Source organism: Hesperophylax consimilis, chromosome 23 (genome assembly GCF_061612785.1).
Source record: "Hesperophylax consimilis isolate HC1 chromosome 23, BYU_Hcon_1.0, whole genome shotgun sequence".
Taxonomy (NCBI): Eukaryota; Metazoa; Arthropoda; class Insecta; order Trichoptera; family Limnephilidae; genus Hesperophylax; species Hesperophylax consimilis.
Window position 1 is genome coordinate 8,046,610 of NC_142858.1, and position 24,988 is coordinate 8,071,597.

At 36.1% G+C, this 24,988-nt stretch overlaps 1 protein-coding gene across 11 annotated transcripts in view; it reads left to right on the forward strand.

Moving 5' to 3' along the window:
* Positions 1–23,926, forward strand: part of DIP2 (disco-interacting protein 2) — a 167,723-nt gene extending 143,797 nt beyond the window's left edge. For 6 of the 11 annotated variants that reach the window (XM_089645930.1, XM_089645931.1, XM_089645932.1 and 3 more), the window contains 15 exons: positions 4,862–4,981; positions 6,735–6,938; positions 7,172–7,573; positions 7,883–8,170; positions 8,929–9,099; positions 9,956–10,190; positions 10,552–10,721; positions 11,027–11,230; positions 11,774–11,995; positions 14,111–14,319; positions 15,229–15,460; positions 18,194–18,318; positions 18,793–20,342; positions 20,468–20,733; positions 20,825–23,926. In XM_089645930.1, the coding sequence (XP_089502056.1) occupies positions 4,862–4,981; positions 6,735–6,938; positions 7,172–7,573; positions 7,883–8,170; positions 8,929–9,099; positions 9,956–10,190; positions 10,552–10,721; positions 11,027–11,230; positions 11,774–11,995; positions 14,111–14,319; positions 15,229–15,460; positions 18,194–18,318; positions 18,793–20,342; positions 20,468–20,720 (4,385 nt within the window). In that variant the 3' untranslated portion in view covers positions 20,721–20,733; positions 20,825–23,926. The other 5 variants (XM_089645935.1, XM_089645927.1, XM_089645936.1 and 2 more) reach the window with 3 other exon arrangements.
* The last annotated feature ends 1,062 nt before the right edge of the window (positions 23,927–24,988 follow it).

Sequence of the window (24,988 nt, forward strand, 5' to 3'; positions counted from 1 at the left end):
AATCGTGTTTGTGTATATTGTTACTCTAAGGTTTGTTAACCATATAGGGTAAACATAGCCCGTCGTCCCACGGGTCGGTAAGCAATCGACATAAACCGAATGCTGCAAGACCTGCGCAACAAAGTTCCACATCGAACTGCGCTGCAGACCGTTACCTTACTATAGCGAACTTGTCATAATGGAGGGTATGACCGAGGGGACCAACTCTAGGGGACGCCCACGCCGAGAGTACCTGGAGGACCTGCTGGTGGACGTGCGCTGCTCATCATATGCACAAGTCAAAAGAGCCGCACAAGACAGGGAAGAATGGAAGAGGAGATTAGATGAAATTGCTGCAAACCAATCCCAGGATTGAAACCAGAGAGAGAGAGAGCGAACTTAATTTTCTGCGCAGGGTCTTGCAGCAGTAGTTTTATGTCGACTGCTTACCGACCTGTGAGACGACGGGCAGATGTGATAATAACCGCAGATTTCTTATTAGAGCCTATATCGCTTTGATATTTGTTACGCGTATACCTGACAATAAATACTTATTTATATAATGTAGGTACCTACTAAAGCCAACGTTTAACAGAAATAAAAATGAATATACAAATAAGATTAAAATGGTTTTTCATGTCATTGCATTGCAGGGCATGGGACACGTAATACTGATATAGTCGTATTTAGCCTTTGAATTATTTTTTTTTGTCTCATACCTTTGATCACTTAATGTTTGTATTCGTGTTATTGTATAATACGAATACGTAGATGTGCGATATTTACATCTTTATTTATTATAATGAATTGAAATTGCCGCCATACTTAGTATCATAATATTTAGCTGAGACATTACTATCTGTGTATTTACAAAATATATTATTATTAATTTGTGTACGTGACTGACTTGAGTGTTGTTGCCCTTTATTTTCAATATTATGTGCATCCAATAGAATGATAACTTAACAAGTCAATAGGTTGAAATATTATTAGCATTACAGATTATCTACAAAACACAATGTCTTCGACGAGAGGGTCTCTCAATGTCAGTTTGTCGGTCCTGTGTTGTGTTCGAAGACAAGTTCGCTTGGCTTATACTTTCTTTGTTGTGTGCGTCTACCTATATGTAGTAAGTAGGTACCTACCAAGTGTCACGGATTGCTTGCATTATTCAATCATTTGCTTCCTTGCACTGATCAGGGAACTGACTGCGACACTGGCCAAATAAAGCATTGTTCAAGCAAGTGTTAGTGTTATGGACGATTCGACATCCAATGACGTGCTGACGTTATAATCGCCTTCAAATTGGCGCTCTTTGGAAATTAGATAAGTGTCAAATTTTGTAGAAATTATACCTACGTGCTCTGAGTCGTCATTCGGAGCTGTCATCGACTCGGTGACTAGTGACTACTCTTTCGAAACAATCATTTTTGTTATTACGTTCTAATTGGCATTGGAGATGGTTATGTATCGAGGATGTATCGTAACAATCGCGATTTAGAATACGGAGGTGTATTCTTCTTGGAGATAAAGGTAACAGACAATAATATTGGTGTGAAGTATCTTCGTCGAGTGTTTTTGCTGGTTATTTAACCGATTCAGCTTCAGTGTTGTTTCTCAAGCGCATATAATATGTAATACGGTAACAAATTCACTTTCATTCAAACGTGGGACAAATGTTAGGAATTCCAAAGCGTTGCTAGCCCCCAGGCGCGAGGTTGATCATAATAAATAGTTATTAGTGTGTTACCCGTTTCTCTGCAGACAGCTCATATTATTGACATTATCACTGCACTATCACTAGGTAAGCTTTTGATTACTCTCATATTTTTCCATTGCTCATCTGATGGTTGTGGATGTGGGTACGTGTCGGGTGAAGTCTGTGTATGCGAGGATAATATTGTTACGTCAAATTTCTTGTGCATGATGTGAAGGGGACCAAAGGAATTAATTGATTCATAATCACGCATGTTGGTTTTTGTGTAATTATTGTTTTCTACGGATTTTATTTCATGTCATGCTTTTCATTTGTATGTTGCATCTTGTTTAAATGTTTGTATGTTTATATTATCATGGTATCACTTTTTTGCGGTGTAATTTCAAAACACGCAATGATGAGTTTTAAAATTATAGCAGTTTTATATTGTATTTTTCGTAGATCAATAAACTTTATTTGTAATACCGTATATTTAGCAATGTTTCTTAAAGATAAGGTGTACGCTGAATATTGTTATGGTTATTACCCTAGCGAATAGAAGATTATAATAGCATAGTCGCCATTTGTGTGTAGGTACCTACATATATCTAATAATATTATCTTGATAAAAAATACGTAAATGTTATTGTTGAAAATAGACTTCAAGTAGTATTAGAATGCATGATTAGTTCGTATGTAACACGCTTGACATTAGATAAATGAAAGTTCATTATTATTTACGAACATAATAAGTTTTATGGCGAATGGTTAGTCATCGTCGTCATTGGAAATAAGCAGTTATCATCCAACATAATAATATTTTCTATTTTTGATTAACTTTATATAACTACTATTAACCCCGCTCAATCACGGGTCGGTAAGGAATCGACATAAATAGGGTGCAGTTAGAATGCGGGCAATGGAAGTACGGAAAATCGCCGCTGCGCCGCACAGTGGGCTGAAAATCGCCTTTCATAGACATAGAGACTTGAATTTTCAAGGGTATTTTTTTTTGCTAGAAATGGATTCTGCTGATCATAACTATGCTATAAAATGTCGTACGAAGAAATTGCGTGTACAAATGAAGGAGTTATAATTTTTTTAAGAAAAAATTGTATGGCGCTGACATTAAAAATGAGGCTATCTCTGGAATCATAAGGTTGGCCGTTCTATCTTTACACACAGATAATACTACTATTTATTTGTATTTTTTTGACATACTTCATATTGTGGCGCAAGGTGCGATTATTTTTTTAAAAATCCTCAAAGTTGAAAAAAACCCTTTTTAATTTTGATGATTCATTTTAATGCTTAAATGCTTTTAGGCTTGCAGTGTAAGTAAAATATTGTAAACTAGACAAAGCATACTCATATGTAAAGCATTTAAGCATTAAAATGAATCTTCAACATAAAAAAGTTTTTTTTTCAACTTTGAGGATTTTTAAAAAAAAATCACAAGTTTCGCCACAATACAAAGTATGTCAAAAAAATACAAATAAATAGTAGTATATTTGTATGTAAGGATATAATGGTCAACCTTATGATTCCAGAGATAGCCTCATTTTTAATGTCAGTTCCATACAAATTTTTCTTAAAAAAATGATGACTCCTTCATTTGTACACGCAATTCCTTCATACAAAATTTTATAGCATATTAATGATCAGCAGAATCCATTTCTAGCCAAAAAAAATACACTTGAAAATTCAAGTCTCTATGTCTATGAAAGGCGATTTTCAGCCCACTTTGCACAGTGTTTTGGCTTGCAGTGTAAATAAAATATTGTAAACTAGACAAAGCATACTCATATATAAAGCATTTAAGCATTAAAATGATTCATCAACAAAAAAAAAGATTTTTTTTCAACTTAAGGATTTTTAAAAAAAAAATCGCACCTTGCGCCACAATATGAAGTATGTCAAAAAAATACAAATAAATAGTAGTATTATCTGTGTGTAAAGATAGAACGGCCAACCTTATGATTCCAGAGATAGCCTCATTTTTAATGTCAGCGCCATACAAATTTTTCTTAAAAAAATTATAACTCCTTCATTTGTACACGCAATTGCTTCGTACGACATTTTATAGCATAGTAATGATCAGCAGAATCCATTTCTAGCCAAAAAAAATACCCTTGAAAATTCAAGTCTCTATGTCTATGAAAGGCGATTTTCAGCCCACTGTGCGCCGCACCGTCCCGCGTAAGGGCGCCAATACGGAACGGAGCCCTCTCGGTATCACGCTTTCTGACTGCACCCGGTTTATGTCGATTCCTTGTAGATCCGTGAGGAGCCCGCTAAGATTAATATAATCTGATCTGGCCTGCCTTTTAAAATGATTATTATTAAGTATTATTTTATATGGTGACCGGATAAATCATCAAAATGATAATTCATCACATCTTTAAAAAGTTACATAAAGTCTCGGAAAGTGATGAAACAAAAAAATTATTAACTGGGTTATGTAGGTTAGGTTAGTTTTAAATTTTTTTTTTCATCGTTACTAATGACTTTATATCACTTTTTAAAGGTGTGTTGAATTGTCACTGTGTTGAGTTATCATGGAACCATTTTATATTATACATTTTTGTGACTTAAAAAAAAATATATATTTTCGTTCTGTTGAATGTAATCTATCTTTATCTGTTTGCATTTTAATAAATTAATTCGTCTTTTTAACCGTGTCATCTTTTGATTAAACTTATTTCAATTTCGTGGTACAAGCGGGAAACTGGTGAATGTACGTCACTTAAAGAACCAAAAAAAACTTTACTCGATATTTTTTTTAAATTTCAGTTTTTTTTGCAATTTAATTGTCAAAAAAACTTTTGGTGTCGAGTCTATGCTTATAATCATTTGTCACGCTTAATATCAGCTGTTTAAAGGACATTAAACAGCTGATATTAACCACCTATCGTCTGTTTGTTTTTTTTTCAAATTTTACCCTAATATTTCCAACTTCGGACTCGAAAACGAAAGCTCAAATGAAAGATAGTTACATTACGAAATCAACTCCAAATGTGATATAGATTCACCAGTTTCTCGCTTGTGCTACGAGTTTCCGGACACCCTGTATAATATTATTTTAAATGTTGATAAATAGAAGTATTTAGTTCAGAGTTTTGTTGTTTGGCATGTACGAGATGTTTGCCGACTCGAGTGTGTTGCTGATGCGTGTGTTGGTTACAGAGGTGCGCCAGGAGGCCGTGCAGCAAGCGCTAGCGGCGATGCAGACTCGGCCCAAGCCCTCCCTTCCCATGCCCTCTAAGAGGACTTCCGTGATGGCTGACAGCCCCCGCCATGATACAGGTATACCATTTTAACATATTCATGTAAAATTTCCTTCTTTCTCGTAATCAACACCTGTCATCAAGAGAAAGAGATGTTTCAGCCGCAATACCATAGCAGCTATCCTTAAGTTAGCTTGGGCCTAAAAGGATTCAGTTCTCTGGAACAGTCTTTCTTTAGTTTCCCTAATTCAGCACCTGGACAACCCATAACAATCGGCTGCTCCTAGAGAGTCAACCCACTCCCCTCTCGATATTATGAGCCTTAAATAATAATCTCTGTAACATCCTCAAGTAGCACTTTCTCGACTGGCAATCCGGAGGTCACATGTAAATTTTATTTGATTAATTTGTGTTATTTCACGATTAGACCATTTAAAATAATATAAGGTATGTTTGCGGCACATTCCAAAGTGGAAGATACTCAGTATCGCCCTGGTGTAAGACCAGCGTTCAGAATTAATACGATACGATACAATACACATCTTTCTTTCCTGTCTCCCTACCAGATCCCAAAGATGTATAAATTGTGTCTCGAAGGTTAGAATTATTTTAATGAAAAACTTTTGAACATTTGAATTATACCTTTGAACAAAAATATTCAGAGAAACTGATTCCTTAACCTAGAGATTTGCTAACCACGCCCTTCCAAAATTAACTTATTCACACCAATCAACCTTCTAGCCATCAGAACAAGTTTCAAAAGAAACTGGACGAAGAAGCGGTTCCATATCTGTCTCTCGTAACTGGAACCGTAATGATAGCATATTTCAGATATCAACCATTGCTTGAAATGGCTTCAGCAGTATTAGGTGACCAGATATGAATAGCTAAGGTCTTCCCCACCTTCCTCCTTACCCTCTTCCCTACCTTCAGCCTCACAATGTACCCCAATTGGGGATGCTATAGTCTTACTGGCTCAGGAAGGTTTGGAGCAGTTGGGACTTTTTCTGTCACAGTTTTACAGTAATATGCAAACTACACGTGATGTCATAAATAAGTGCTTAAGAGCAGCATGACAAAAGCATTGTTTGAGATTTCAAGGTAGAAAAATTTATTATGTTTTTAAATTGTTGTACAGCCTTGTCTTTGACCAAACGTTATAAATTGTCATTCAGAATGGTTTTCCATGGCCTCACTAATGCATTGTTGTCATGTATTTAATCGCAGATCACTAAATATGTCTTCATTATATTTTATTATATGACGCCACCAATGTAATTGTACACATTACATATTATATTGTATTAAGTTTATGTAACATGGTTTTTTTTTCCGTTACATAATAAGTTACATAATTTTATTGTAATAAAATCAATCTGAATGAATAAAAAGGTACTATACCTACATACATGCCTAGTAACTTTTGTATGAGAAGCTTATTGTTTGGAATCCTTTCTTCCAATCATTTCCTAAAAATGTTGTTATTTTACATTGGTTTTGTGTTTGTTGAAGTCTGGTTTAAAATCCAGAAGATTCCACAGTTGGGTAAAGTGTCAAACGTATGCCTAACATATCTACACAACTGACATATTATACTGCACGAGAATGAGTCGTTCTTATGTTCAACAGCTGTTCGATGCATCCCCGCCTCATAGGCGTGCTTTGGTGCCAATGGGTTAAGAAGACCCTCCACAAAGATGGCGTAGGCCTGTGTTAATGTGTATAATACTCTTTGTTTTAAATCTAGATTTATTTAGTCAACATTGTATGAAGTGGAAGATTAAACAGTTGGTAAAAGTTCAATCACTTTTAATAATGTTATTCTTTTGTAGCTTCCAGTTCAGACGATGACAGTGTAGTGGCAGAGTGTGCCGGCCGGGGCCCCCTGCCCCCGCCCTCGGACTCGTCTGGCTCACCCCCGCCGCCGCTAGCCCCGCCACCACCCGCGCCCGCTCCTCGCCGCCCTCCACCGCCCCGCTCCAAGCACCACCGCGAGATTGCCGACCTGGCCGACGTTATGAACAGTATGCGGCCATGTGAGTTCATCTTTATAGTTTTAAAAACTTCCCCATCAACTACAGTACAACAACTGTGTACATTTGTAATATTATTTCTGCATATCCTCTTTGCACATCGAAAGCTAGTTAGTATTTGAAAAGAATTTATTTCTCTCAGTCTCGTTTGTAGTTATCAAGTCACTATCTTTCCAAAGAATATCTATTGCGTAAATACATTGGTACTTGCATAGTTAAAATGATGCTTATTTCAGGGGGCCAAGGTCCAGACGTGACGCACACACACACGCACACAGACCGAGTGAACCGATGTTCTAGAACTGGATCGGATGACAATGGGACAGCCCGCTGGAAAGTTTCTGCCAAGATACAGCAGCTCCTCAACACGCTCAAGAGACCCAAACGAAGGCCTCTGCCAGAGTTCTATGAGGATGACGATATCGAACTGGAAATCGCTGCTAATCCTAAAGATCCTAATGCTCCTAAACCCGAAGGTGGCATCATGACCCCTGCCGTGGGAGAGCAGTTGGTAGTACCCTCAGGGCTTCCCAGGAATTTGGAAGCCGCAATTCAAAGATATGGGTCTGCTTCTTTCAAAGCTCCTGTCGCTACTGTCCTCGATCCTAATGGAAAGATGAGCAACTCCTTGACCTACGGTAAGTTCTTTACCTCTACCTTTTGAATTCTCTTAATAAAGTGGACTAAGTTAAACAAATATCTTGTTTTGAACCAAAAATTTGTTTATTATAAATGTCATTTAGACTAAGTATGACAAGCCACAATATAAACTCATTTTACAGACATCTACTTATTATGAAAATAATGGATTTCATTATTTTATTTGTTTATATTTGATTGCGGTGCGATTACCCTGATGTATACAGCTCAATTTTTTTCAGTCTAGAATCTTTTATCAGATTTTGTTCAGTGATCATAAAATAACAATGTAATTTCTCTACTTTCAGGTAAACTGCTTAGCCGCTCGCAGAAGATAGCTTACGCCCTGCTCAACAAGACCTTTTGGAAGGGCAGCGAGTGCCCACTGAAGGCCGGAGAGCGCATCGCCCTGGTGTACCCCAACAATGACCCCATCAACTTCATGTGCGCCTGGTATGGCTGCCTGCAGGCCGGCGTGGTCCCAGTGGCTGTGGAGGTGCCCCTGACCCGGAGGGACGCCGGCTCGCAGCAGATTGGCTTCCTGCTCGGATCTACGGGGATACATGTCGCTCTCACTTCTGAGGCTTGTTACAAAGGTAATATTTGTTTTTGCCAACATAAGTTTATAAACAACATACTTATTGTCTCAGCTCATAGACATATGCACACTAGCAATAATTGTCTATTCTATTATCTTTTTGTCAAAATGCATAAAAGCTTCATTCTGGTCACCACAAATTTACTGTTTATTAACATTTTACCTAAATAATAGTAAATTGGTGGTAATTTATTTGAACCAACCAGATCTTCTACATTTATTAATTTATTTAAAGTAAGTTAATTTTAGGGACGCTTAGATGGTTAGGGCATGTAGAGCGAATGAACGAAGAGAGGAGTGTAAGGAGAATATATGACGCACATAGGAATGGCAGCACAAGCCCGAGGATGACATGGCACGATCTAAATCAGATACTTGAGTTGGGCCATGTCAAGAATCAGAATAATAGAAGAGTATGAATGTGGATGAGGCAAGGAGTGTGTGCCTATACCGAATTGTTTGGCGGTCGGTCCTTCCTGCCTAAATGGTGTGGTGGTTAGTTAGTTTAGTTAGCTAGTTAGTAAAAGACAATTTTAGTGATGCAATGACTATTATTATTTAAAACGGCTGTTTCTCTTCTAAGAACTATGTCTGATCGAAAGACCTCTGTTGTCCTTTGATGTATTGTAAGTACCAATTTAACTAGTATTATGGTTTATAATATTGTAAAATACATATTATGTATCATGTATTGGCTATCAAAGTTTATTTGTGACTTTTGATCAATATTCTCATGATGCTGAATGTGTGTTGTAGGACTGCCCAAATCCTCGACGGGCGACGTGGTGGGCTTCAAGGGCTGGCCGCGCCTGCAATGGACTGTGACGGAGCACCTGGCACGCGCCCCCCGGGACTGGCTGCCCCCGGCTCTGCTATCAGATGACACACCCGCCTACATTGAATACACGTCTGACGGGGATGGGTCAGGTAAGATAATAAAAAAATTATACTTATTAGTGTAAATTCTTCTCTTTCTAACACTGTATTTTTTTTTACATTAACACCACACCTGAGGAAAATAATTTCCCTCAGGCCCCATATCAAACTTATCAGCTGTACAAAGAAATAATGTACCTAAATAAAATGTAAATGTTCGTTTGTTCAAAATCTTAAATCTCCGAAAGTTCTTACCGATGCTTTTAAATTTTTTACATAACATTGCATTCGAATACGCATGTGTTTTTATATACCTATATTTTGTAGAAATCACCTGTGACAGGCAAAAACAAGCTTTTTGTCACCTGTGACAGGTAAAACATGTTTTTTGTCACCTGTGACAGGTAAAAACAAGCTTTTTTTAAAACAGCGCCATCTGTTGAACGTAAAAGCAATACGCGCTATTGTTTTTCTATCTGCACAGACAGACTGAGCCACAGCAATGCGTGGCGGAGTACAGCTAGTAATCAATGTAATAAATAGCAATTTTTCAAGGGGTTGAAGGAATAAATATTTAATGTTTAGAAAAGTTTCAATTTACATGTTTTCTGTTTATGTTAAACATATCTCCTTACAATATATAGTAACTATATAAATATGTTTATATATATTTTTTAAAAAGCTAGAATGTACCAGATAGCAGACCTTTATCCTAAACCATGGAGCCTTACCTAAACATGTCTGCCGTTAAATACAGAGATATTAAATTCAAAGTGGTACTTTCTCTATAACAAAATTACCTTTACTTGGCCATTGTGATATTATTATTAAAGTTGTTTTTTCATGTGCTTTCATGTGTAATTTATAACGAATTTACACTACAATTATGGATTATTATAATTTCCAGTGATGGGAGTAACAGTGTCGCGCGCTGCCATGCTAGCACACTGCCGTGCCTTGACAGCCGCCTGCGCCTACACAGAGGGCGAGGTCATGGTGTGCGTGCTGGACTTCAAGCGCGAGGTTGGCCTGTGGCACGGCGTGCTGACCAGCGTGCTCAATGGCATGCATGTCATCTTCATTCCATATGCGCTAATGAAGGTCAACCCCGCTTCCTGGATGCACATGATCACCAAATACAGGTCAATATTATGCATAGCAATTGATTTTTGATAATGATCATTGATTGTCAATAAAGCAAACAATTTCATCCGAAAAATATTTTAACAATTTGATCAGAAATCAAAATGGACAGAGAATTCTTTAATAGAAATTGTCAATCAAATGTGACATAGTTTGGAACCCAACCATGAAGGCATACCACTGATGGCTTCTTTGTAACCTCTCCTTCTTTCTTATAAATGATACAGGTGAATGAAAGAGAGATTACAACGGGGCTCTCAGATGTAAGACCATTGATTGAGATTGTACAATGATAGTATCTTGTCATTGACTTTTATAAGTTTGATGTTATGGATTTATGAACATATGATTGTGATTTAGGGCCAGCATAGCAGTGGTGAAGTCCCGCGATCTCCACTGGGGCCTGCTGGCTACCAAGGACCACAAGGACATATCACTGAGCTCACTCCGACTGCTATTGGTTGCTGATGGAGCCAATCCCTGGTCACTCTCCTCATGCGATCAGTTCCTTTCAGTGTTTCAATCCAAAGGTTTGTACTCATTCCTCCTCAATTGATTGCCCTTACTGCTGGCTAGTAGCAGTGAAACTCTTCTAGACACAGCAGACGGACGAGTTATGACTATATTGCCTTTGGCATTTTCACTTCAGACCAAATAAAGGAGGAATACTGAATTTCAAATCTTATCAAGTCACACATACAATACTAATGTAATAACTCAATTTCGAGAGTAATCTTTGCTCTCTTTTAATATTCCCCAAAGTTTCTATTGCTTACTTATCGGTCGATTGAGACTCTTGTACGATAACACACAATTAAAGTGTATATAATTCTAGGTCTCAAGCCAGAAGTGGTCTGCCCATGTGCGTGCTCCAGCGAGGCCTTAACCGTGTGCGTGCGCCGTGCCGGCCGGCCTGGTGGATCCACTGGCCGCGGCGTGCTGTCCATGGCCGGCCTCTCTCACGGTGTGGTCAGGGTGGACCAAGAAAACTCCCTGACCTCATTGACACTGCAGGACTGCGGGCAGGTCATGCCAGGATGTAAGTTGCATTTTTTTAAATAACAGATGGATCATTTACAATAAAAATGAGATCACCAGAGCACATGCGAGTTTTGACTATGTTTAAAAAATGAAGATTTGAAGATGCATGCGTGCATGCAGGTAAATATACATATGGGCAATAAAGAAGTGGCCCTTTGTGGGCTAATATTTCCGATGCTTTGTTTACTTTGAACATCTTTGTTTATTATTGATAAACTTGAAAAGAGCAATAATTTATAATTATTGTTGACTCTCTGTGAAGACTTGCGCCATAATGAGGGTTATGCCAGTGTGTATTCGAAATACATAATATCAATATTAAAATCAATAGTGTTTTGGATTTGTTTATTTCAGTGACTGTCACTGATAATAATCAACAATAATATCATACAGATCTTTAAGTTAAAGCAGTACTGATTTAAGAAACCCATTATTTACTAGTATCTTAATTACTTTTACCTATTCTTACCCTACAATGAACATCTTCTAACCTTATTAATATCAACTACAAATGTTAAACATCAAAAAAATTTCATTACAGCTGCGATAACTGTTGTTCGTATGGAAGGAACTCCTCAGCTGTGTCGCACAGACGAGGTGGGCGAGATCTGTGTTCTATCGGGGGGCACGGGGACAGGTTACTGGGGCCTGCCGGGGCTCACAGCCTCCGTGTTCACACTCAAGCCCCTGTCACCTGAGGGAGCTCCTGTGGGAGAACAGACCTACACCAGGACAGGATTGCTGGGCTTCTTGGGACCGGGAGGTAGGCATTACATTTGCTTTACATACAATGTTAATAAATTTCATAAGATGTTCAATCAGACCAGTTAGAAAATAAATACAAAATAATAAAAAACATATCGAATAGCCTATGACCTGAGTGCTAACTTTATCTATGCAGATTGTCACATTATCAATAAAATAAGCATATTAAACCTGACGATCGACACTGTAATGCTGTCTGGCTAAATAAGAAGTAACCAGGAGCGCAGAAGTTGGATAAGGTTAGCCTGGGAGTTATTCAAATTTAAAGTTTTTATCTCTTTATTTTTTAACGAGTAGGTACCTAATTGCGTAATGAAAATATTTTTTCGGTAATTTTTTTTTTTTAAATTAAATTTGAAATTACAACTTTTTTCCTCCATAATGATAATTCTTATAAAGCCATTTCTGCCAAAAATTACCTCGAGGACGCTGTAATCTACCAGGAGCACAGAAGTTTGGGAAAGTTATTTACTATTAAAAACGGATTATTTAATTGTTTTTTTTTTAATAATTTTTTCCAATAAATGTTTTTACATTTTACGTGTTTATAGAGCAATGTTTTTTTCCAAAATAAAACTCGCTGGGACTTTTGAAGAATGTCGGTGACAAAAACCATACATACGATATGGGTATCAAATTACGCGTCTCGACGTACACAACCCTAACGGCTCGGTGAAAAAATGATCAGTAAGCTCCTTGGCACATTTTTTTCTCAAAATATTAATTTCTTTCGAAAAAAACATATATTTTAATACATTTGTGGTCACACATTCATTGCTTCATTCACATGCAAACATACATATTACATTTATAAACATTTTTTTATTTAAAAGTTTTTACATTTTGTGTGTTTATAAAGCAATGTTTTTTCCAAAATTAAACTCACTTGGACTTTTCAAGAGTGTCGGTGACAAAAACCGTACATACAATATGGGTATCAAATTACGCGTCTCGACATACACAACCCGAACGGCTCGGTGATAAAATGATCAGTAAGCTCCTTGGCACCATTTTTTTCCAAATATACATTTCTTTTTTAAAATTTTGTAGTACCACACTCCTGGCTTTATTCACATTCAAACATTACACCACGCACCAAATATTTACCCATTAGTTTCGAGCAAAAAGCAAAAGTGTCGAAACACACTCTTTGCTTCATCCACATTCAACACCAAAATACATATTATTTTTTATTTTTTACATCCACTTACTCGAATAATTTTTACCCATTAGTTGCCTGCAACGGGAAAAAAGCTAGTAAGAAGTAACACGGCGTTGTACAAAAATTAATCACAATAATAATTATGATATTTCTATAAGATGTTGCCTTCCTGCTAGATCGTAAAATAATCAATAAATTATTTTTAAGTTAAATGAAAGTCTAATAGTTTATTCCCCATTGGTTTTTATCTTCTCAGGTATAAAATAATGAAGAAAACAAGAAATATGATGATGAGTGTCTTTCACAAAACTTAAATTTCAAATATGCAAATTCTGTTTGTCAGTAGAAATTCAAAATCAAATGGAATGGTTTATATGATGTCAGACAAAGTATACAATGGTGATAGATTCTCGATCTAATAGTCAAAAGGAACTATGTCAGTGGAGACGTTGGTTTCCATCCAAATCTACATGGAATGCGTTTCTGTTTAAAGCTTTATGTGTATGTATTATCTATTCAATGATCGCAGGTAGACAAATTCATTTCTTATGTGTAGAATTACTACTGATCAATGTAAAATGTCTGCATTGAGCTGAAATTTTTGTTTATTTATTTATTAAAATTACTAAAAATATAGCTAGCATAGGGTTACATGTAAGACAAAAAAGGTTATGTATATGTTGGTACAATAGTTAAAGATTTGTGCTTAAAGTTAGTTGGTAAAAACACATTTCTTGCGAGGCAGTTAATTAACCTGGTAAACCTTCCCAGGGGCATCAGAATTGGTAAGTTAGTTCTGCACCTGGGAAGTATCAGAAGCATATGTTGGCGGGCTCGTGTGAAGTTATCCGGGATATAGAATTCTATTTCAGCCAGGATTGTATCGACAAAATATGAATCTTATAAATCATCAGCAGTATTGCCCTTATTAACTCTTAATAAACTTTCCAGGTTTGGTGTTTATCTGTGGCTCCCGCGACGGTCTGATGACCGTGACCGGCCGTAAGCACAACATGGACGACATCATCGCCACGGTCCTCGCGGTCGAGCCCATGAAGTTCATCTATCGCGGCCGCATCGCCGTCTTCAGCATCCGCGTCCTGCGAGATGACCGTATATGCGTCATCGCCGAGCAGAGACCCGACTGCAGTGAGGAAGAGGTGAAACTGTCTATTCCATCGCTTAACTCTCCTAAAATGTATTTCGAATTAAACTTAGTGAAACCTGTTAAACATTTATTCAAATAATATATTTTCCCGTCTTGCTCAAATTGTTTAACTTTTTTAAAGAGGTATAAAAAACTTAATTAAGCGTGTTTTATTATTGGTTATTTTACCTTGATAAGTCAAAATAGATTTAAATGCATTTTTTCATTATAAAGTTTTATTTATTGCATGATTAAAACACATTTTAGGAGAGTTATCCTTAAATACATATATTTTTTAAATTTTGCTGTAAGTGTTGCATATTATTTTATAACATGTATTATGCGGAAATGTGATGTGTTTTGCTGTCAAAGCGCTTATTTTATTTTATTTTACACTTATTGTTAGATACATAGACTCAATATATACTATCTTAGCGAAGATTTTGTTTTTTTGGGTCTGATTATTTTGATTTTATATTGTTTCTATTTTATTCTTTGACTTGTCAAATTAAAATCTTGGGAAACATGTAATTTTTTGTTATTCTTTTTGGTTTACAAATAAAAATACATTGATTCACCATAACAAAAACATTATGCAATGTACATACTCTAATCGAGGCGTAAGTATTTACATAATTGATATTATTCATAATATATAGTATTCTTGTAAATATATGACCATTATTTAAATAGTCAAGCCATTGATAAGTGTGGATGAATTGCTGCTATCAATTAGTTAGTTAATTAGTTGTTATTAATTAATAAATTAACTGAATAGCCTTGTAAGCGATTTCCAATGTTATATGATATGATGAATAATTTGAAGGGGCGAAGGTCAATCAGTAAAGCGATGTTAATTGCGGCGATGAAAATCTATGCCATGACTATAAACTTATCAAAATGTTCCCCGTTTGCATGGCAGTCATTCCAGTGGATGTCAAGAGTTCTGCAGGCGGTGGACTCGATCCACCAGGTGGGGATTTACTGTCTGGCGCTGGTGCAACCCAACTACCTACCCAAGACCCCTCTGGGGGGGATCCACTTGTCGGAGTGCAAGCGCCGCTTCATGGAGGGAACCCTCCACCCCGCCAACGTCCTGCTCTGCCCCCACACCTGCGTCACCAACCTGCCCAAGCCCCGTGAAATCCATTCAGGTTGGTCCCGCTGCCATACTTCACTATGCCGTATCCTCTCATTTTATCAATCATTTGCTTTTACAAGGCTAATCTGCGATTTGTCAAACAATACTCTCTTAAGCTCTCGATTAAATGCGTTAGATTTATAACATTGCGTTTACTGTTAGAGATCCGATTATATGTTATAAAATTAATTTATGTGCTATAAAACAAGAAATTCTACAATATGCAAGTTTATTTTTAAATGCTTTATATTCTGTATCATGCCATTGAATGCTGCATCCTTTGATAGTTTTAGATTCAGATTTTTCAGAAAAGCTTTTGTACACTAGTGATAAAATTATACACACAACTTAACTTTGGATTACTTACTTGGTTGATTGATTGCTGTAAGAATGCATTTAAAAAGTTATGTGGTTTAAATTAGGATAAAAAACTTTTAGCTCTTCTCAAGGCTTTATTTATGGTGCCACATAGGAAACAAACAAAAACTCACCAAATTATTAGTAAAAGGATAAAATTATGCAATTATGGCAAAATGGGCAGAATTCCGATATCTAGTTGTAACAAATACGGATTAAGTACTTTCCATCATTGCGTTCCTTTAATACAAAGTGATTTTAATTAAATAGAGCGTTGTTTTTACTTAGCGCAAAGCATTTTGCTAATAAAATGAGAGGATTTACAAAGCTTTTTACTTTCATATGGTCTACTTTCCCTCAACCTAAATTTATTAATCTTGGCAAAAGTTAATGTCAGAATTGTGTGGAAATAATGGTTAATTGTTAACAGAATCTTATTTCGTTTTTGCAAATGCGCTTTTCTGTCACTTGTTCATATTTGCAATAATACACCTTGTACCTCTCTATGCAATGAGTCCGCATTTTGCAGTGTTTAGTAAAACACTGTGTAATATGTTCCGACTCACCCACCATTATTTCCCCAAGGAAAAGCTTCTTACACATATACGGTAGAACCACATTAATTCGAACCTGGATAATTTGATAAATCTGAATATGATAAGCCGGCCGTTGAGATAAAATGCTGTAGAATTTCGATTTACGGGATAAACATTGTCTTAATTCGTATTATTATTTCGTAATTCTAAATCTTACAGGCTGGCCGCGACAGTAATTTTTCGATTTACACATGAATACATTGTTTGTTTTGTATGAATTTGCAGGCTGGCTACAATGGTAATCAGCCTCAAAATTTAGATTAACATGGAAATATTTACATGAATTTACACCCTATCTCTCAACTTGAACGATCGGCCGCGATGGTAATCAGCAGCAAACTTGACTTTTCGGCGATTTCCTTTTTCTTTTCGTAACATTTCATTAATTCAGCATTTTGTTCTTGGATGGCCCGTGGATTTCGAATTAATGCCAGGTTCTACTTTATTTCATATATGTATCATGATTTATTTGGTTTTTCATTTATTCCTCAATTATTCTCTCATCTGTTACTTCTCATTTTACTATGTGGCTATTAAGATTGCTTTTAATTCAACAACAAATTAGATTTTTATTTTTAATGATTTGGTTACTTAATTTATGAACATTGAAACACACTTACTTGCTTTTGAACCGTTTGAGTTATATTAAGATTCTTTCCTTCATTTTTTAAGATACTTCCTACAATTTTGCTTTTTGACTTGTAGTACTCACAATGTCTTTGACACTCCTTTTTATAAATAAATACTATAATTTTTTTCATAACTAGATATTTCACAAAATCATCCATAAATGCGGGATGATCAACTCTCTGCACGAGGTTAGGTTATGTAAAATATAATTTTACATACATTAATACTGAAAAATTTTCGTCACAAATTAACTTATAAATTCAATAAAACACTTCTAGATTGTTTGAATCACTTTCAATGTACTCGTTTTTTGTTTGTTTAATAAAGGTGTTTAACATAGTACATTTTTTAAAAATTTTCTTTACCATCTATTAATCCATTGTTGTGTTTTATTTTAATTACCCCTCATAAGATTAATGTTTTAAAATATTATGCTTGGATCACATAATTTATAAATAATTAACACCAAATAAAAGTTGCTCTTTGTTTGAGTTTGTACACACCCTTTTGTCTAAAACCAAGTTGACCATGTGCAGTGAGAAGATCATCCTTTAGATTTCATTAGATTATTTTTTCTCCTATCAACATTGCGCCACAACAGTAATAGAAGAGGTAACTGAATAGCTTCATTATTATCAAAAATTATTTACGTAACTTGATCAAATTTGTTTGGTTCTAGAATTTTTGCCATTCCAATTTAAACTCAGGTCGTGAAAGTATTTCTGAATTAATGGTTTTCGAACTAACAACAATAAGTGCTTTCATTAAAGTGCATGGTGTCTTCACTAGTAACATCTTCTTCAGACATTTGCAGTCGAAGAATTTTGGAAAATACTATTTTCTCGACCACCAACAGTTTAAACATCTTGGAATGATGGTTTTTGCATATAATCAAATTATTACAGTGCATAACATATATTTTTTGAAATACCCCTAATTTTCACAGAAGACATTAAATATTATTGTTTTCAAATATAAACCGCTGCTTTGTAATAATAAATGTATTCAAGAATCATTCTATAGAATAACATAAAAAGATGGATATTTGGCTGTAGATTCGTTGAACAGATAACGTAGTCTAGTACTATGGAGTCACAATTTGTCAGTTACCTCTGTTGTGGCAATGTTTACCTGTGTGTTGTGTGGTGTGACACCGACAACAGGCGAGTGTGTTGCAGACGTGGGTCCCGCCTCGGTGATCGTGGGCAACCTGGTGCAGGGCAACCGGCTGGCCTCGGCGCAGGGCCGGGACATGGGACACACCGACGATTCAGACGCTGCCAGGAAGGTGAGTGGACGTAATGAGATGTCTCCCAACTGTTATAGACTAGCCTCCTACGGGACAGCATGAAAGAGAGAAAAGGGCTTCCATCCCGGTTCAATTTCATAGCACTTCATCTTACAATGAATATTGCTTTGGTTTGCTCTCTTTGTGCTCAGTCATTCATTATCCAACAAACCAAGAATATTAATTAATTCACCTGCTCAATAGTATTGTTCCCCCAAAGTATTTTAATATTGGAAGTTGCTTAATTGTTTTTCTTACTGGTAACCATAGCATTTGTTTAGCAGTATTTTTAAGTTCATGAGGATTTCGGATGCCAATTTTAAGTTCTTCTTATGCCCATTTCACATTGGGAATCAAAAGTACCAGACATCTATTTATGGCCATTTCTATTAGCAATAAAAAAGTGCAATAGCTTTTCACTCCAAATATATGAACAAATCAATATATTTTCACTTGTGTTTTCATATCCCACAGTACCAATTTATCTCGGAGATCCTAAGGTGGAGAGCCCAAAGCACATCAGATCACATCATCTTCACGCTGCTCAATTCAAAGGGAGCAGTGGCCAAAGTGCTCTCCTGCTTAGAGTTACACAAAAAAGCAGAACGTATTGGAAATCTTCTGCTTGAGAAAGGAAGAGTCAACACAGGTGAACATGTGGCCCTAATCTTCCCTCCCGGCTTAGAGTTGATCTGCGCCTTCTACGGGTGCCTTTATGTGGGAGCCGTTCCAGTCACCATTCGACCACCACACCCTCAAAATCTTCAGACTACCCTTCCCACTGTCAGAATGATAGTGGATGTCAGTAAATCTGCACTTGTCCTGTCCAATCAGAATGTCATTAAACTACTTAAATCTAAAGAAGCCAGTAATGTGGTTGACATAAAATCATGGCCCATGATCCTAGATACAGATGACATGCCTAAGAAGAAGTTACCTATAATGTATCGTGCTCCCACAGCGGAGATGTTGGCCTACCTAGATTTCAGTGTATCCACAACAGGAATGTTGGCGGGAATTAAGATGTCGCATGCGGCTGTAACCTCCCTGTGTCGCTCTATGAAACTAGCCTGCGAGTTGTACCCCTCTCGGCATATAGCCCTTTGTTTGGATCCTTATTGCGGCCTTGGCTTTGCTTTGTGGTGTTTAAGTAGCATTTATTCTGGTCATCACTCTATCCTTATTCCACCTTCAGAAGTAGAAGTGAATCCTGCACTGTGGCTTAGTGCAGTATCTCAGTATAGAGTAAGAGACACATTTTGTTCATACGGCGTAATGGAGTTATGCACTAAAGGATTAGGAAGCTCAGTAGATCAACTGAAGGCGAGAGGAGTGAATTTAGGCTGTGTCAGAACATGTGTTGCTGTAGCTGAAGAGAGACCCAGAATTAACCTAACAGCTTCCTTCTCTAAACTGTTTTCCGCCTTGGGATTGAGTCCGAGAGCAGTGTCCACATCTTTTGGATGCAGAGTAAATATAGCCATTTGTTTACAAGGAGCATCTAGTCCGGAGCCATCAACCGTCTATGTGGATCTCCGTGCTTTACGCAATGACCGAGTGTCTCTAGTGGAAAGAGGAAGCCCACACTCTCTGTGTTTGATGGAATCAGGAAAGTTATTGCCTGGAGTCAAAGTCATTATCGCTAACCCAGAAACCAAGGGTCAGTGTGGAGACTCGCATTTGGGAGAGGTTTGGGTGCAATCACCTCACAATGCTAGCGGATACTTCACCATATATGGAGATGAGAGTGATTACGCAGATCACTTCAATGCCAAATTAGTAACTGGCAATACAGGTGAAGTTTACGCTAGGACAGGGTATTTGGGTTTCCTGAGGCGCACTGAGGGTGCTCCTCGTGGGACAGAAGAAGGTGGAAGTGATGTGGAGCCTGACACAGGTGATCAACACGATGCGGTGTTTGTAGTTGGAGCACTAGATGAGACTGTTATTATGCGTGGCATGCGATATCACCCCATCGATATTGAAAACTCTGTCATGCGCTGTCACAAGAAGATTGCAGAATGGCAAGTACCCTTTGTCTTTTTCCTTATTTTTATGGTTTAAATTAAATTAAATCTATATTTACAGCTGTCCCACAATAATTAAAATGATTGGTGCATTATAATATAAGACGTGTATATATTTGCAGTGCTGTGTTCACGTGGACAAATCTTCTGGTGGTGGTGGCAGAGCTTGATGGCAGTGACAGTGAGGCCCTGAACCTGGTCCCGCTGGTAACCAACGCCGTGCTGGAGGAGCACCACCTGGTGGTGGGTGTGGTGGTGGTGGTTGACCCGGGGGTAGTCCCTATCAACTCCCGCGGAGAGAAGCAGCGCATGCACCTCAGGGACGGCTTCCTCTCAGATCAGATAGATGCCATTTACATTGCATACAACATGTGAACAAAAAAACCAGGTGAGACCAATCATCACTCAAATCTGAGCCATTTACCAAAATAAACAAACCTGAAAATGTCAACAATAATTTTTTTTTTTTAAATTTGCAGTTCGTTTTGGAGTTCCTGTAGGACAAGATGAAAACTTTGAAATTGTATATCATATTGTATTACAAGATATTAATTTTGTAATTGAACATAATATGCATACATTTTAGATTAATTATTTGGCTGTCAAGCCATTCTTAGTGGATCTGCTTCATTTCATGTAAAAGTTTAAGTGAAATGAATTCACAGACGGATTACTGGTAAATTAAGTCACACAGTGCTCATTGATGAGAAAATGAAGACTGTGCTTAAATAATCTGTGAAATTATAAACAAAAAGTAAAAACATTTTTGATAATTCATCTATGTATATGTAAGTGAGTCAACAGATTTCAACGCTTAATGATAAAATTGGCTTAAAAATTTTAAAAGCAAGGAGCAGTATATTATAAGGGTGATATTATTTCATTACTGGCAATTGGAAAACTTTCTTGTGATTTTTACTTATGGTAATTAACTTTGCATGCTTATTACACAAAATAAGTACAAACCTGATATTTTGTAACCTTACCCATCTCCCTTGGAAATGAATTAAATATCCAGAGAGATGTACTTTTTCATCACAATCACGTGTCACATGAATCTTCAATTTAATTATCGAATTAATTGACAATGTCATAAAAGTCTTAAAGATGGCCTTCTTTTCAATGATTTTATTAGTAAGATCTTAAGCGCTGTAATAATAACATGTTCTCCCCGGCCAAAAATACTGTTAAAAATTCAGTATTATAATGTTATGTTAGATTTTAAAATTTGGTAATTGTGATTGCTGACTTAGGTCCGAAGTATGGCATGAAATTGACAATGATTTGTCGTCATGAAGGGTGTAGGAAAACCTCCCAGCATGTTATATTATACTGCTCACTGTTTTAAGTTTGTCTAGGATTGAAATACGGTTCGGACTGTGAATTAATTATCTGTGTGTGTATATTTTCTATGTACACAAGTTTATATCTAGCTTATACACAATGCAGCTGTAAGAAGCCAACAGCTTATTTAATTGTTTTCATATCACTCTTGACTGTTGGAGAAAGTGGGTGATTCATCCCAGCAAGTGTGGTGCAAACATCACCAAACACCACTTCATTTTACTATATCAAATTCTCGCAGCAATGTGGATAGTGATTAAGTATGTGTATGTATATTTTTTCTCTAGGTGTCATTCCCAGATAGACTTATTTTTTTCATTTCTCAAAGAGAAATGGTGAATTCCTCTTAGCATTATAACATCACTCAAATGATCAAAATATCCAAAGGAAACAACATTTTTCTATAAGATTTGAAATTAAAAAAACTTAAACACTAGGACAGGGATTTTTGTCATCTTTGATCATAACATGTGTTTAATAATCCCTCTTATAATATAAGTTCTATTTAATGGATACAATAATTAGTGTAAGATTTCAGTAGTAGGTGATAAACGATCTGAAATAGTAACATGGTCCTAATGGGCCAGGCATTGAGGCCATTAGAGGTTGTGCAGAAAAAATACCCTTAAAACGATGACGTGGCTGTGTAACAAAACCTGTGCAATGTGGATTGCATCCACCATGTTACGGAAATGCATCCATCATGTCACGGTAATGGGAATCTCTCACTCCTAACCTTGATTAGGACCATTTACAAATCGTAGATTAATTTGTAGATTGGTTGAAGTATTAATATTGAATTCGTGATATGTATATTTTTGAAAATGTTATATTTTATTTTTATTTGTATTTTTTAGTTCAGTACTATCTTACGCTGATGATGTCGGAGCATTATACGAAAAAAATATTTTTTTATATTATTTTAGTGTTGCTGGTTCTTCAATAGTACCTACCTAATATAATAATGTAGTACATATTAGCTTTTACAGTACATAACTATTCCTTACTTCTAGTAGGTATTCAGATATATTATATGAACTTTGTTTAGGGTTTGGGTGACTACTTATGATAACAAAACTTTTTTACACTGCATTTACTTAAGTATGGTTATTATTTCTCATCAAATAACGAATTATTCATTTTCACATACATATATTAGTATTACTTTAAAGGGTACATTCATCATTATATAATTAAGCTTTCACATAGCACAAATCGCTATAAAATTTTAATAAAAGTTTAATTCACTTGTATCAATAATATTTGTACGCACAATAGTACCAGCCTAAACACGCAGTTAAGATAAATGTACGCCATTCCAATCAAAGGTAAGTAAATACTTTCTGATGAAGAGGGTGAATTCCCTTTAACTTCCTCGATGTGTTGGAAATGTACCCATAAGGTAAACAACCAATGGTTACATGCACAACTTGTGTATTATTGAAGAACTGAAGGTACATTTCTAACACAACAGTTACTATCGAGGAGGTTAATTCCCTTTAACCTCCTCCAGCAACTGTGGTGTTGGAAATGTACCTATAAGGTAGACAATTAATGGTTAAATGCACAACTTGTGTATTATTGAAGAACTGAAGAGCATTTTAGGAATGACAATATAGTTTTGTGATTTTAAATTATTGTGGACCTACAAGCACTGTGAACATGGGTTATTCATATTTAACGCAAGGTTATCCACCTACAATAATAATGCACCGGTCTCTCGGTATTTATACTGAAAGTTAAAGCGGTGTTCTGCAATTCTAATTCTAGTTTAATTTATTGTTGTGTTGCACAATCTATGTGCAATAAATTTTAATAATTATTATAGCTTATGTGTTAATCATTCATAATCACTTACTTTAAATTTTTTATCCGTATATTATAATATATAAAAAAAGATGTGTAATGCCATTTTAGCTTTTTATGTACAAGGCTCTAGTCTTTTCAAAATTGATGACTCAAATTTATATGAAAAATTGAAACTATATAATAAGCATTTGGGCGCAGTGTGCTACAGTGCGCCATCATACTACATACTAGTAATCGGTAAGTAGTTATAATGTGCAGATGGAAAACAAAACAAAGTTATTACACTTGAAGGTAGTTTTATTTTTAAATTCTTTGGAATAGTAATGCATAATATAGAAAGCTCAATGTTACTTTGTAATTTGTTTTGTACATCTTGAAAATTTGTGTAGTAGCAAAAAATGTTAAATAAATGTACATTCATGATAACAGTTAATGTTTTGTTATTTTTCTTTCTATATTGTGGTGTTGACACGCTAAAACTGGATCTAGGACAATAAACCTATTTCAATATTAACAATAAGGTATTACAAAGATTTTCTTTGCGAACAGTACGTGAATGTTCTCAAGCAATAACATATATTTAAAAATATATGTTATTGCTTGAGAACATTCACTTTGAAGTCTGCTGTCATGCTTCTAAGGACGGGTTGTTTCGGAGAATTTGAACAATTCATCAAATTTCAACGTACATTTTCGGGTTCTATGAATGTCCTATTACAATATTATTGTAGGCTAGTGACTTGACAAAACTGAAATAAAAACAGAACTGGAAAAAATCTTTCACAGAGCTTGAAAATGAACGTTGAAATTTGATGAATTGTTCAAATTCTCCGAAACAACCCGTCCTAACATGCTCATTTCGTTGAACCACTTCAATGACACCAACAATGTTAGTACATTTTAAAGTAAGGTGCAAACAATATTATTGACAAAATAAAAGGAATCGCAGCCGACCTAAGGCATCACTGCTCAAGGCTCACCACCCAATAAAACTTATTGAACCCAAAAAGGATAGAATTAAGGTTGGGTAAGTCCTGTAATGAAATTCGTAAAGAAAGTTTTCTTTTTTTCAACATTCTTTTGAATCATCTTTCTCAAATCAGACTATGTCCATCTACTCATATACATGCAGCTTGTCCGCTTACGGGAATTCAATAAATATTACAATTCATTTTTTTTGCATATGTAACAACATCTCTCCTGATTTTGATTTTTAAGATATGATACATTTTTTAAATTCTTGAAAATCTTAGAAATAAATATAATTTTCAACCTTTTGTAGCAGATCTGAAATGGTATGCTTGAAAGACCTGGGGTATGTTGTAATTTATGCTAATATTTCACTTCAATGACATGGATGAATCATGTCCAATTGGACAGACCAGTTTGACGGAACCTATTTGCCGATGTGATGATGACATCCCCAATTGGGGTATGTTGTGTGGCTAAAGGGAGTGGGGAGGGAAGAAGACCACTAATATAAAATTTGG